General features: G+C 35.9%; 2 protein-coding genes across 2 annotated transcripts; both read right to left on the bottom strand.

The window, feature by feature from the left end:
• Nucleotides 1–3,215: 3,215 nt before the first annotated feature.
• LOC149663750 (uncharacterized) lies at nt 3,216–9,067 on the bottom strand. The gene is made up of 7 exons (XM_089841905.1): nt 8,576–9,067; nt 4,551–4,805; nt 4,226–4,474; nt 3,949–4,039; nt 3,701–3,886; nt 3,417–3,626; nt 3,216–3,352 (listed from the first exon to the last, which is right to left on the bottom strand). The coding sequence occupies exons 2-6, from the start codon at nt 4,802–4,804 to the stop codon at nt 3,588–3,590; spliced, it is 819 nt and encodes a 272-aa protein (XP_089698031.1). The 5' UTR covers nt 4,805; nt 8,576–9,067; the 3' UTR covers nt 3,216–3,352; nt 3,417–3,587.
• Nucleotides 5,234–7,241, bottom strand: LOC149663751 (uncharacterized). Its single transcript, XM_089841965.1, has 2 exons — nt 5,786–7,241; nt 5,234–5,307 (listed from the first exon to the last, which is right to left on the bottom strand). The coding sequence occupies exons 1-2, from the start codon at nt 7,239–7,241 to the stop codon at nt 5,234–5,236; spliced, it is 1,530 nt and encodes a 509-aa protein (XP_089698091.1).
• Nucleotides 9,068–15,283: the final 6,216 nt, after the last annotated feature.

Genomic DNA, 15,283 nt, shown 5'->3' with positions numbered 1-15,283 from the left:
TACAAAGCTTCGAGAGCTAGGGCTTTCACAGGGTTATAATACAAAGCTTCGAGAGCTAGGGCTTTCACAGGGTTATAATACAAAGCTTCGAGAGCTAGGGCTTTCACAGGGTTATAATACAAAGCTTCGAGAGCTAGCGCTTTCACAGGGCTATAATACAAAGCTTCGAGAGCTAGCGCTTTCACAGGGCTATAATACAAAGCTTCGAGAGCTAGCGCTTTCACAGGGCTATAATACAAAGCTTCGAGAGCTAGGACTTTCACAGGGTTATAATACAAAGCTTCGAGAGCTAGGACTTTCACAGGGTTATAATTCAAAGCTTCGAGAGCTAGGACATTCACGGATTTATAAAACAAAGCTTCGAGAGCTAGGACTTTCACGGATTTATAATACAAAGCTTCGAGAGCTAGGACTTTCACGGATTTATAATACAAAGCTTCGAGAGCTAGCGCTTTCACAGGGCTATAATACAAAGCTTCGAGAGCTAGGACTTTCACAGGGTTATAATACAAAGCTTCGAGAGCTAGGACTTTCACAGGGTTATAATTCAAAGCTTCGAGAGCTAGGACTTTCACGGATTTATAAAACAAAGCTTCGAGAGCTAGGACTTTCACGGATTTATAATACAAAGCTTCGAGAGCTAGGACTTTCACGGATTTATAATACAAAGCTTCGAGAGCTAGAACTTTCACGGATTTATAACACAAAGCTTCGAGAGCTAGAACTTTCACGGATTTAAATACAAAGCTTCGAGAGCTAGGACTTTCACGGATTTATAACACAAAGCTTCGAGAGCTAGCACTTTCACGGATTTATAATACAAAGCTTCGAGAGCTAGGACTTTCACAGGGTTATAATACAAAGCTTCTACAGCTAGGACTTTCACAGGGTTATAATACAAAGCTTCTACAGCTAGGAGGTTCACCAACCATAACGGTATATTAAACTTCTACAGCTATTTCTTTTTAACGAAACATATTCCTTTATGATAAGAATAGTACGATTCTCTGTAAGAGGCCTCGAATCTGTCTTGAAAAAGTTTGTTTCCGAACGCTAAATCTCACTGGCAATGATAGTCAGTTGAAATTTTCTCTTCAAGACCCGGCAGTAGAGACATGTTAAAAGAATCAAAGAACATTTTCAGGGCCGTTTTACTTTTTAAAAATTGTATGTTAAAATCTCCAACTACAACTGTCGGAACAGAGGCATCGTATCTAATATCGAATAAAGGATTAAAATCCTCAAAAACTGATCTCAAACTCGCTCCGGGCGGTTTGTACAACAAAACAACAGTCATCGGTTCATTTTCAATGGAAACATCCAACCAGCCACGTTCCACATGCGAATTTCTGAAAGGTCTATCGGTTCTCAAAACCCTATTATCCAAATCGTTAACTACATTTTCGGGTGTGCCTTTTAAATAAATGGAAGAACCAAACGCAATTCTACGTGCCGTTCTTGGCAGATAAATACACTCTTAAAAATTGGCGTTCAATTTTGAACGTTTAGGCGTTCAATGCCTTGCCACTGTGGCAGCACGCCATTTCGTTCAAAATTGAACGTTTGGGAAGCGTTCAAATTAGAACGCAATAATAGCGTTTACTCTAGAACGCTTGCTGCGTTCAAATTAGCGCGCAAGGATATCGTTCAAATTAGCACGCTTTGTTCGTGCAAAACTAGTCGCTTCGACGTTCGTTTTAGTTAGCTTTGTGCGTTCAATAAGGGTCGCTTTGGCGTTCAAATTAGGTAGTTTTAGGCGTTCAAAAATGGCCGTTTTGGCGTTCAATTTAGTTAGCCTTGTGCGTTCAAAAAGGGCCGTTTTGGCGTTCAATTCAGCTTGTTTTAAGCGTTTACAAATGGTCGTTTTGGCGTTCAATTTAGTTAGCTTTGTGCGTTCAAAAAGGGCCGTTTTGGCGTTCCAATCAGCTTGTTTTAAACGTTTAAAAATGGTCGTTTTGGCGTTCAACTTAGTTAGCTTTGTGCGTTCAAAAAGGGCCGTTTTGGCGTTCCTTCAGCTTGTTTTAAACGTTTAAAAATGGTAGTTTTGGCGTTCAATTTAGTTAGCTTTGTGCGTTCAAAAAGGACCGTTTTGGCGTTCAAATCAGCTAGTTTTAGGCGTTCAAAAATGGCGTTTTAGCGTTCAAATTATCTAGCTTTGTGCGTTCAAATATGATCGTTCTTTTGTTCAAATCAGCAATGCTACGCTTCGGGCATTAAAATAAACGACATTTAGCATTTTGTCCACTCACTCCGAGACCACCTGAGGAATACGTTAGCCTTAACAAATGAGATTGAGAACATGTATTTATATTACTCTCTACATCGCACAACATTATCTCTGACTATGAGATATGATTAATTTGAATATTTAACGTTATTATGGTGAAAAGCAAGTTATAGCTGATTAAATAAAATGCTTTATTTAGAAATAAAACATCGTGTTTTTCTCTGTATAAACCTTAAATATTTATACTATTCAAAATTTCCCGGGATAAAAATTATATAGGATACACCTCTATGCAAAAATAATTAGGCATGTATTGATGTTTGAACCATTTTTTAATTTGGTATTTAATCATAAAATAAATATCAATTATGCCATTAATTTATTTACAGCGCTAATAACGGGATTAGACAGCTTCGTGCCATCGTCAATTTTGAAAATTATTTTTTGAAAATACTCCAATGTTTTCTTTAAGCCCTTGGGGTATTGTAATTGAAAGGTATAAAACCCTGAAAACCATGACACGATAGCCATTTTAATTGAATCCACCTCAAAGGATTCACCTTCAATTATTAAATCGTATGTCGACGAGAATATGTCTTCATTATAGAAAATTAACGTTGGGGTGCTATCTTGGGGCTCCTAAAAACCAACATTATTTTAATTTACAGCATAAGGACTTCCTGCTCCCTTTCATTTATAATCAACTTACGTCAAAACAGCACAAGAGTTCTAGTTTCTCGTTGAAAATAGATGGTATTAAAAGCAAACACGCATCAAGCTCTCTTTCTAAAAGGGAATACGTATAAATACTTATTAAATGTTATAATAGTTTCATCAAAAACAAAATATTTTAAAAGATAAAATTAGATGTGAAACTGCGTATAGGTGATATTTTGAGTAGTCTCATCTAGTTTGTCTTGTAATTGCATGTACTGTACCTTGAAATGCATCGGCAGATAAAGTTTCTTCACACTGTTTCAGCAAGGAGTGAATTTTTTTTGTTAATGGGTTTTTGCTCTTTCTAGTCAGCTCAATTATTCTTTTTGTAATTGGTTTTATATGGTGGAGCAAAACTTTTTCCGCAGATGGTCGAATATTTTGAATTCTGTTAAGTTCCTTCACCAACTAAGTAGGATTTAAATTATAGGTGTCATAGTTCGATTCAAAAGTGGATGTCCATGTACATTACCTGATTTTTTTCCTTCAAAATTGCGAATTTTCCGATTACTTCACTAGTTTGGTGGGTAAGCGCAAATTTTTGGCGGAACATGCCGGTTCTGAACATTTTTTCTTCAATCAAGTTTTCATTTCTGGAGGCTGGAGCTTTCTCTATTTCTTTGCCCAAAGACTTTAGATGAAATTATATTGAGTCTGCATCCTCAGCCATGCTAGACATTAACTGAAACGTGGGCAGGTTGTGACAAATTAATTTTGGGTTAACAACTACACAATTTTGTTTAAAAAATATATTACAAGAGGGGTAGGTCGGTTTGTTGCCAACTTTTCAGGTACTTTTGGAATTTTGGGTTCAGAACCATTACTTTCTTCTAAAGGTCGCTTACTAGCGAAACGGCCTTTCATTTTTTTAATTTCTGGAACATCCGGGTTCTTTAACCTTTCATGCCTAAATTTTATTTTCAAAGCTTCCATCCAACTTCCCTTTAAACATACTTAAACTTACTAAAAGACAAAGTTTGTTAAATTAACTGCTATTTAATTACATAAACGCTCTGCGAATGTCTGTCTCTTAGAAAAGGGTATTTTTCTATTAGAGCTGCTCCAACTCGGTGAAACTCTTCACGGCTAAGATACCTAAAAAGTTTGATAATTGTGAACTATTTTGAAGTTCTCTGTAGAATGATATTATAAGGAGGTTGAGGAGGAAAACCAAATGAATTTTTTATCGATTCTTCTACTTAATGCTTCATTTAGAGATTACACAAAGTACAAGGAGTATAGGGCACCTCAATAAGGCATAAAACAAATTATTTAGTCTACCATGTATACTTGTTGATATCCTCGAATAGTGTTTTAACGATTTGAGGTGCGTATGTTCTGTGAAATATTCTGGGGTCTTTGTTTGCTATCATCTCCATAATTACCCTTGGAAACTTTGGAGGAAAATAAACTAGGGGTAGTTTTCCCAAGTTTTCGTAAGTTGAAAATGACCCATCGGGATCACTTAAGCTTTGCTTGTCCATAAACAAGTCACCATTAATAGTTGTAATTGATGAATCCTCTGTATTGCTACATTTTGAAATAGAGAAAACGCTATTAATGCTTAAAATACCCGTCCTGCTTCCCATATAGATTATAAACTTACATCTCTGGTGTGTCCTCTTTGTTGACCTCAGAAATTAAATTTAACTTGGATTTTGTTGGCGGTAGGCCTTGATCGAAATCATAGTCTACCCATTCGTTAAAGATTTCGCTTTCAAATATTTGGACTGTTTTGATGGAAGATGTTTGAAACAGATTTTTCAATCCCTCCAAAAAATCTTCTTTACTGACTGAATCCTTGCACTTAAAAATCTTTTTATTTTTTTCGCAGGCGACATGGTAGATAAATTCAGCCATTCTAAGCACATTATTCAGTTATTAATTTATGATACAATGTTAAAACATTTCCAATATTATTCAGATTGTAAATTTGTAATGGCCAATTATCGTTTTCATCCCCGGGATTCAAAATATACCACTCATTTGATTCTTTGACTATATAAGAATTATAATGTTCTAAGTACTCAGAGCAATAAACAACTCTGCCACAAACGTGCCAGTTTTGATCACACTGAACAAGGTAGTAAATCTTTAAAAACTTTAAATCGTCTGATGAGTCTAAGTTGTATATATAACCAATTTTGTAGGTTATGGAATTATAGCATATTTCTGAAGCTATTTTTGTTATGTTAGTTTTATTTACACCGATTTCTCTCAATTTCAATTTTAGTTTATCGGGAAGCTGACCGAATTCCACCTTCATCTCTCTAATAAAATCACCTGTTTCTAAGCCGCTTTCGCCACTTTGTTCAAAGCACTGCAGAAACTGATGCCTTTTTGATAGGGTAGCGCTAATATTTCTAAAATTGTACGAATTGCAAGCAATACGTTTAAAGTATTGGTGCTTAGCTTCAAATCTCATGCACCATAGACGTATTAATGGGCCATACATTTTTATCAGTCTAGGGTAATGGATTAAATAATGAATTTTAGGTGTAAAATTTGCTTCGGGAAAATCTTTAAGCATTTCACAAAAATCAACTATCCTATCGTACAGGAAAGGAAGCCAGTTTACATCTATTACTGGCGCTGTTATTATTTGAGAAATTTGTAATAAAACTAAAAGTATGGCCCAATACTTATTATTGACCGGAACTACTGCTCCAAAAATCAATGGAAAAAAATAAAGGAGATTTTTTTTCTGAGCTGCTGAACCACACAGTGTTCCTTTTCCCTTTAATATATGATCGGATAAAAGAACACTTTTATTTTTAATATGTAATTCGCCATATGGAAAAATTTGTATTTTATGGTTAACATCTTCTAAAGTTAAAATACCGGATTTAACAATATGACTTAATATTAATTTTAGAACTTTTGGAACTACACCTTCGTAGAAATCATGCATAACATCTGGAGGCAATGATTCGGTAACCTTGAAATGGGGTAGAATAGAAAATGGGCATGGCCCTTTAACTTCATATGCTAATGAGTTTTCAGAGTTTTGAATAACTGCCTCCAGATGATATTCATGTATTTTTTCATTTCTTAAAATCATATATTTCTCTTCAAAACACTGGGAAATATTTTCTTTCTTAGTCATGCAAAAGCGGCATATACGACCCGCGGAAAAAGACTGATTAAAACCGCCGATGCCGTGACTGGACAGATTATCTCCAGAAATTGTGGCTAAACAAGCTTTAACTTTGATAGAATTAATTTCTAATCCAGTCGATTGAAGTTTTTCGAGATCTTCCAAAAGTGGCTTTAAAATTTTATTGTATCCGTATTTTTTAACGAATAAGTGTTTAACAACCAGTGCTAATTTTATGCAGCTTAATTTGCTCCGATAAACGGGATTTAAATTTCCCAGCATGTAGTATACTAGAGTGACTTTATGTTTTCCTCTTTTCGCTCCTAGAGGATTATTCAGTTCGACTTCGTCTACATAAAAATGAAGTCTAAGGCAGTGAGGGTCAGTGGAAAATATGGGGTGGTTTTTATAAATATCTCCATCGTCAAAATCGTATAAAAATTGGGAACTTGACTCTTTTTTCTTTTTGGTCATTTCACTCCAGACATCGTTGTGCGATAGCAAATTTTTTAATACTTGACTTATGGGTACGTAGCTAAAGCTGTCCTTAAAAACCTTTCCACGCGTTCTATTAACTCCAAGGATATATTCAATGGGTTCGATTAAACTTAGTTTCTCCCTACAATAATTTTCTAATTGGTAGTTGCTCGTTATAACACCTAAAACGGAATGTGATACTTTGGAGGCGCATAATTCGCCCAAATCCTCATTGGCTTTTACATCACTAAATTTAATACAAGCCTCTATACAATTTTCTAGCAGCCCAGCAAAACTGTGTGATATACTTGAAGAAACGTTATGTGGCAGTTTGTGTTTCTCCCGTAATTTTAGAATCATTAAAGCCGCTTCTTTCTGTAAATTGTCTAAAGTATTCTCGTATTCAACTTTTTTTGCACGATAGTTCGTTTCATTAATTTCTAAAATCGCCGCATCGCTTACATCAAGCATTTGAGTGTCATTAACTTCATTATTTTGTATTTCTGCTACGGTTGGCAGTAATTTAACAGATTTCTTTAAGTGAGTCCGGTAAACATGACTCTTAAGGGAATTGTAGTTTTTAAAATAGACTGAGCAATCGTCAAAGCTGCATTGGAAAACTCTGTTTGGTTCGTGCTGGTGCAAAATTCTACTATGTTGTAGCCACGCTAAAGCTGTAGGCCGTTTAAGTCCGCATATTGAGCATAAGAAGTGAGCCGGCATTGTGAAACCTGGAAATAATTTCCCAGAATTTACAGCAAACCGGTACAACACCCTCATCAAATGTCACTCGTATTTAAGGGAGCCAACACTTGGGCAAAGGGGGATGATAGTCTGACATCATGTAGCCCCCACGCTGGGTGGAAAGCTCTTCTCCACCCAGTGAATGAATGGCAACGAAGTAATAAATAGAAGGGTATGACGTTGCATGCAAGGTTTCATCTGTTAGCTGTCTATGAAGAAAAGTCCATTCACGAGCAAATATCTCTATGGGAGTCGTTTTCTTAAAATTACTCCTACTATAAACTCGGGTCTATAGACCGAACCATAATTCTAAAATTGATGGCGTGCGCCTTCGCGTTTGGAGTTTATGGGTCGGTCTAAACTCAATCGATTACTCCCCTATAAAAACCCTATAGATTCTCCCCCAATTAACTAAAGTGTAGGCATAAAACAGGGATGGAATTGGTTATGTTTCAGATTAAAATCTAACTCTCTAACCTCATCCCTTCTCTTCGATCAAAAAAGATTCCATAAACTATCTTACAACTGTCGGACCAAAACGCGCTTTATAAAATCCGCCGAAAAATGGGAAAATAGGGGGTAGTAAAAACAATTTTCGGTACGTTTCGTCGTTTAGTTTGTCCTTTGCGCAATGGGCATTGACCTCCTCGCGGTATCTCTGTCATCCCTACGTCAACTGTGCGCGAGAAAGCAGCGCATAGGCACCGCGGTGTTCCCTAGATTTACCCCCGTTTTCACCACGCATGGATCACGGCTGCCTATACTGATTCTCTCTCCCTCTTTCTCTCCTCTCTGGTCGGACCCCTCTTTTCGTGCTATAGAGTAAATTCGGTACCACGTGTCACAATTCTATGCCCTTCTATCTCTTAGCTCAGCGTGATCCCCCTTACTTGTTCAAACAGTAAACTTTTTGGTAGAGCTTCGTAGGCGAGATACTGAAATTTTTCCGTGAGGGGGATGCTACCGAGGTAAGAGATATAAGCCTATAGCCTTGCAAGGACGTGTTTTTCCACTCCTTTAAAATTATGACTCAAGTTTTTGGCGGGAAAGAAAGGAATGTTGATCAGTTTGGCGACAGAGTTAAGCTACGGTAACGATATTTAGTGCTAAACAACATTATATACTTATGATAAATAAAGTTACGTTTGAAACATTATATTACTAAAATATGTGGCACTAAATTTTGAATCCTGTGAATAATTCACTACCAACGACTAACCTTTCCACTGTTATAAATTATTTTCACATTTATATTCTTTTCAATTTCACTTAAAAATACTAATTAACGATATAGTAATGAAAATTTTACTTACCTTAGAAACCGTTTAATATTCGTTTAAATTATCTATAACGTCTTTTAGTATAGCATCCGATGATCCGAGTCAAGTTGTGAATGCGCGGCTGAGAGACCAAAAAGTCCAACAAAAAAAAAACGACTGCAAGGCAAGCCTCGCTGCTTTTACAGGCTATTCAGATGTTTCTCTTTTTCTTGGAAAATCCTCATTTTAACAAAAGATTCGTACAGTTTACGTTTAAGTTAAATTGACGCTACGAACACCCTTAAAAGCCATAGTTTGGCCAATATAACCGAGAAAGTATTGAAACGACTAAAAGGTGGTTAGTCTAGGGGAGGGAAACTCTCATCCCCTGGTGCAAGGCTGAGATGGGATGTTAGCTCGATTGGTAAATTTATTTGAACGCTTTGGATGTCTTTGCATGCTTTTTGAGAAAGAAACCGTATTGAACGGTGCTTCTATTAAATTTGAACGCTAGCATTCAGATTTGAACGCACATTGCACGGATTTTTTTAAGAGTGTACCTCCCACTTCCTTAAAGGATGGCACACTAAAATAATCGGTATCTTTCTTCCACGTTTCAACAAAGCATAATAACTAGGCATTGATTATTACCGTGTCTGCTAAAATATCTTCCAAATGTGCGTTTAAGGATTGCACATTATGAACATAAATGTACACCTTTTCGTTCAAAAACGGTAATGCAATACTCTTTGTATCTCGTAATCTTCGAAGTTCCAATTCTACTTGATTGTTTTTAGGCGCATTTGGAACTTGAAATTTACCCTCAAAATACAAACCGGAGGCGTTTCTCGCCCTAGTGCAAGCAACATATAAATGAGTTCTCTCTAATTTTTTTCTGGGATTACAATGCACTACTACGGACGAGTATGTATCGCCTTGACTGTTGTGTATCGTAATAGAAATTACCAAAGGAAACTGTCTCCTAGAGACTGAAACATTATTTTGCCTCCATTTTCTACTAAATGCCTTAATAACCTTCTCGACAGGAGTCCAATTCCTGTTATAGTTATTCTGCTCGTACAATCCAAGACACTTTTGCCTCAACAACTTCCCAACATTACCATCAGCAAACTCAATCCAAACCCTGAACGGAATTTGTTCCCCGAGCCTATTAGTGCCGTACTCTATCTTCCTTAACCAACCTGTCGCACCATTCGTAAGTCCATCAGACGTATCGACGTTGTTAGTCATCATATATCTCGCACCACAAGCGAGTGTTAGTTCATTAGGGAGACCATACGTATCAGACGTTGCTAACGTTTGAATTTGGGAAAGAATGTTACTTTTAACTTCGCTACTAAGATCACCATTTACAACATCTACTGAAAATGAAATACACTTTTCCATACTCATCTTTAATAGAGTCTCTTGGTTAAATTGGTTGACTTCAACGTAAGTAGGGAAAAGATGTATCGCTTCTTTTGGCGGTACACGCTCTCTGTTTACTTCTAAACTTTCGAATAAGTCAATATCATCCTGATTCATAGTTCCCACAGACATTCTATTCAAAGCTTCCGCAAACCTCTTATCATCTTTTTGCCTCATAATTTCTTCAAGCTCACTAAATTGGAATTCCTCCCATATTGGGTTTCCAATTAAAGACGCATATGGATTGTCACTATCACTTTGACTTTGAAAAGCGAAATGATCCCGGACGGGTCTAAGTTGGTTAAAATCTCCAACTAAAAGTACAGACACACCACCGAAATAATCTGGGCAACCCATTATCTCTTGCATTCTAGAGTTTACTCGGTTAAAAACCTTCGCACCAACCATTGATATTTCGTCAATAATTACCAATTTCACTTGACCATACATCAACCTACAATTGTGAAGAGTTTCACTTTCTAATCTGGAAATGTTTCCGGCAAATTGACTAACGGGTAGACAAAAGGTACTATGCAAAGTCGCCCCACCTATATTAAAGGCAGCCTTGCCCGTAGGTGCGCATCGCAGAACTTTAACCTCCGAGGGATTAGACCCTGGTTGCTTATTGTAAAATCTAGTAACAGATTCAAATACGGCACTTATCAAAACGCTTTTTCCAACACCAGCGCCTCCTGTAACAAATAGCCGTAAAGGCGTTTCTTTGCACTTTAAATGGTGCAGAACTTCATAAAATATTTCTTTCTGTTTCAAATTTAGCTTTCTAACAAGGGCATTGTATTCTGAATCATTAACTAACGTGACTGATGGAGCAACAGTTTTTTCCGCATTACCATCAAGAATATCTCTGTTAATATTTCCTATTGCCTCTTCCACTGTATTAATTATAAATTCAGAATCTTCAACAATTAAAGACCTATCTATTTCATTTTGATGTTCCAATTCAGGTTAATTAGTAAGATCAGCTTCAATAGCTTCACTTTTAAAATCTCTCACAGCCTGTTCAATAGCTACTTCGTCAATTTCATTATGAAATTCTTTTCTAGATTCCGTTATAATCTCAAGTCTAAGCTCATACTCAGATTTTACATCCTTTGTCAAAATATCTCTACTCTCATCACGCCATGGCGAGAATAACATGATTTGCTCACGATAATACTGTTCGGGTTCTTTCACTAAATTGAATCTACGATACCTTATAACTTTAGAATGACCACGTTTTCTAATAAACCCTGAATCATTTTTCAGTTTTAACCATTTACCACATTGAACTTCATCGTTCTCACCGTCATCAATATGACTTTGAGTTTTCGAAACTCTACGATTTTTGGAAAACTCATACCAAGCCGCAAATTGAGCTAACGTTACTGCCTCTAAATCATCTGGCCTTTGAACATAATGGTCTAACATTCCAGGGAGGCTATTCTCTAAAAGTCGAAAATCATTCGGATCACTCCGAATCCTTATGATTCGGATCGGGCTCATTCGGAGTTAACCGAACAAACCGCATTCTCTAACCCCAATCCTTATCGTCATTCGGATACTTCGAAAATTTTCTCTCAATCCAAATGGACGTCACTTCCTCTTAAGCCACGTGGTACTTTTTGACGCCCACTTTTTCTTTATTGGACAATTTTATTTGGCGCGCTTTCAAATTGAAGGGATGGAAACTTTGGGAAATTGTCTTTGTATTGGGAACACATTCAATACAAAGGAAATTTTCTCTTTTTCGATTTCTTTTCTTAAGATAGAAACAAGTGCTTTTTTTCCTTTTTTATTTATTTATTTTTTTTTGATAAAAAATTATTTATTCTTAAATTGCTTCATAATATTCTTTTAAAATGGGTATTAAAGAACACGCTAAACAACAGTTAATATAGGTCGAATTTTGAATGAAACTTAGCGCAAGTTTTTGTAGGGTTAAATATGAGGCAATGAGAACCTAGAATAACAACGTTAATAAATCGCAAATTATAATCCAATTGTGTGGATCTCGTGAGATTATGATAAATTCATTAATGTAGATCATTAGCCATCTATCAATGGTTAAATCAATTAAAATATCTGCCCCTTTTCCAGAACGAGTCTCCCCTTTTATACATCCTTAACCCAATCGGTATGTTATCGATTGGGCGTGTTATTAAAACATGAATGAATATGTAGAAAGATCCCTGAACACAAAGTACATTCGAAACTAAATATAGAATTTAAAAATATACTTCATTCCACACGAGGGAAGTAAATTTTTGTTTCTGATATTGAAGTTTAAGAGTGGTTAAACCGAGAAGCTTTAAATATAATCTGACCTACATAGAAAACTAACTCCATATAGAGAGTTATTGCCTTAAGTTGAGCCAACTCTTAATTTGAATAATCGACCACCTTATTGGTCTTTAAAATATTTATATTCCTAGCCTACTTGTAATAGAATCCAATCTTAAGAAGGATAAATATTCCCGTACGATCGATTTAACTATTTTTAAAGTTATTTACTGGCGATTAAAATAATTAATATCATTTATATTTAATTAATTATTTAAGATAAACTTATTTCTATGTAATGACACAAGTGAGAGTTTATATAGAACGAGTAATGAAGATTGCATCCGAATCGAAACACTACACGCATATCAAAGTTAATATAAAGCGAGTAGGATGATAAGATCTCTTACAAAACGATAACATTTCCTTTTTGCAGAATATTAAATGGAAATATTTTAAATATTTTTCGGCATTACGATTCTTTAAGTAGTTGTGTAGCTATAAAGCTCTGTTTCATCTTAATATTCCAAGAACATCTTTTGATATCAACATTTCAAATTTGGTGTTTTCTTTTTAATTCAGCTTTACTACATTTATATATAGTGTAATCGCATTTTTTATATTCATTAGATAATATGGATGTTAATTCTTCATCTATCTACAAGTGTTGAAACGATTGGGTCTGTGAAATAAGATACCCTAGATTTAAACTAGAAATGACCTTGTTTCGCCTCCTCTTATAGGAGTTGTTAACGGTTCAGAGTGAGCCGAAAGTTAAATACACCCTTCAGTGATACATTTTAGGTCCTCATTAGAGTTATTGAGGATACAAAGGAAATTGTTAAACGCTTATGCCTTTGCTAAAGACCTTGGCAATATTTCGCCAATTGGAACTATTTATTTCCGGTTTTTCTCATCGGCTGGTGGACCTGTGTTTAGAAAGTAAATTCGTCTCGGCTCGGAGAGGTTTATTTTGGTTTCCCAACTTGTTAACCGTTGTGCTGCAAACAGGACCCCTCCGCGTAAGTTTTTTGAGGTGCAGAAATGACAACGCTAAGGCTTCACGCGAATAAACGACAATTCGTTTTTAACCCTTGTGCTGCTAAAAGCGTAAGTCGCATAGGTCATTCTCGAGGGTGGTCTCTATCTAGCTCTTATCATGGTGGGGGATCTTTTAACGACGTACTCGAGTTCAAAATTCTCGTAACTCCAAGGCACTGAGGTTAAAATGCACGTATCTCTTTTATCGACATGCTCGAGTTCAAAATTCTCGTAACTCCAAGGCATTGAGGTTGAAATGCACGTATCTCCGATTCGTTTTGTTGAGACTTGGACTCTCTTTGAGTTACTACGCACGTATCTCTGTCGTTCTCCGATTCGTTTCATTATCAGTAAGACCAAGCCTTTCATGGAAGGGACACATAAACATCCATTCCGTTTGAAATTAATCATTTCATATTTCATAATTAGTAAGACCAAGCCTTTCAAGGAAGGGACACATTATAAAAAAACCATTTTTACAAACGGAAAAAACCTGATATATACTACATCGTTGATTTTGGGTCGCCACTCACTGTTCTTGTCACGGCTTCTAAGGGACAGATATTATTTATTCTAACCGTTTCATATAACACCACCATTTATTAAAGCGGTAACATTACGTCAAGACAATTAATATCACATGTCATGACAGCATCAACTATTAAAGCGCTAATATTACGTCATGACAATTAATTTCACATGTCACAGCTAAAAACTGTCGATTCTTATCAGGGGCGTCAACTTCATTATCTTAACACATTTTCTTTACTTTTTATTTCGGCTGACATTTTTACCATAACTTCGTTGTTATGGCAAAAATTATTTATTTTTAGCTTCAAAAAATGTCAGCCGAAATAAAAAGTAAAGAAAATGTGTAGATAATGAAGTTGACGCCCCTGATAAGAATCGACAGTTTTTAGCTGTGACATGTGAAATTAATTGTCATGACGTAATATTAGCGCTTTAATAGTTGATGCTGTCATGACAAGTGAAATTAATTGTCTTGACGTAATGTTACCGCTTTAATAAATGGTGGTGTTATATGAAACGGTTAGAATAAATAATATCTGTCCTTTAGAAGCCGTGACAAGAACAGTGAGTGGCGACCCAAAATCAACGATGTAGTATATATCAGGTTTTTTTCCGTTTGTAAAAACGGTTTTTTTCATAATTTATGATAAGTTCAAACCGTTTAGTTAGTATGAGGACATAACAGAAGAACATATTTTTATTTTTGTCTGCAATTTTGAGGGAAAATAATGGAACAACATATTCTTAATATTAAGTCAAGCACTTTTTTCAGGTGTGGCTCATTCTTTCAACACTATTATAAACTTGCATCGTATTATACGTGTTTATTGGGCATATGGCAAAGCCAAGATCAAAAGCTGATAATATATTTAGTAAGGCGTTTATAGTGTTTATGTCGCCTCTGATTAATACATGTGAGTATTTCACTTAGGTCTATTCTTGTAAATTTTTAAATCTAAATTTTAACAAAAATATTAAGGTTGCCTGGAGTTTGAGAGGGGAGACAAAAGACGTAGCCAACGAATTTTAATAACGTTTTGGAAATTGGGTTCTCGGTTCGTATGCTTGGCGTTCTCGGCTGTCTTGCTTTCGGCTATGATTGTCAATAAACCAGGGGACTTCATAAAATCGCTTCAAGATTTTGAAAAATTTCCCGAATCTGTTCCTCTAGTAGAAGTGGGAACGAATATCATTGACTCCCTAAAGGTAAAAATAATTTCAGTTTTGACCATAATTTTGGTCATTTTTGGCCTTGCATCAGTATGAGTGGTCAAATATATCTCTGAAGATAATTAACTCTTTTGGATATCGCTGTGAAAAGTACGCTTACATAATTAGTACATCCACAAGACATAAAGAGGGAAAATGGGACGAGTATCAACATCCTTAGGTGTCTCGGTTTTATAGTGACAAGAGGAAACCAGCGTGGGAAATAAGGCGGTGGCACAGAGCAAATGACCAGTTTAAAAATTGCCTGGTCCA

The sequence above is a fragment of the Phalangium opilio genome, unplaced genomic scaffold (genome assembly GCF_054372755.1).
Source record: "Phalangium opilio isolate 3A_F unplaced genomic scaffold, DU_Popi_V2 ptg000061l_1, whole genome shotgun sequence".
In the NCBI taxonomy this organism is placed as follows: Eukaryota; Metazoa; Arthropoda; class Arachnida; order Opiliones; family Phalangiidae; genus Phalangium; species Phalangium opilio.
The sequence above is the reverse complement of the archived record's forward strand: the minus strand, read 5'-3'. Positions and strand labels throughout refer to the sequence as shown.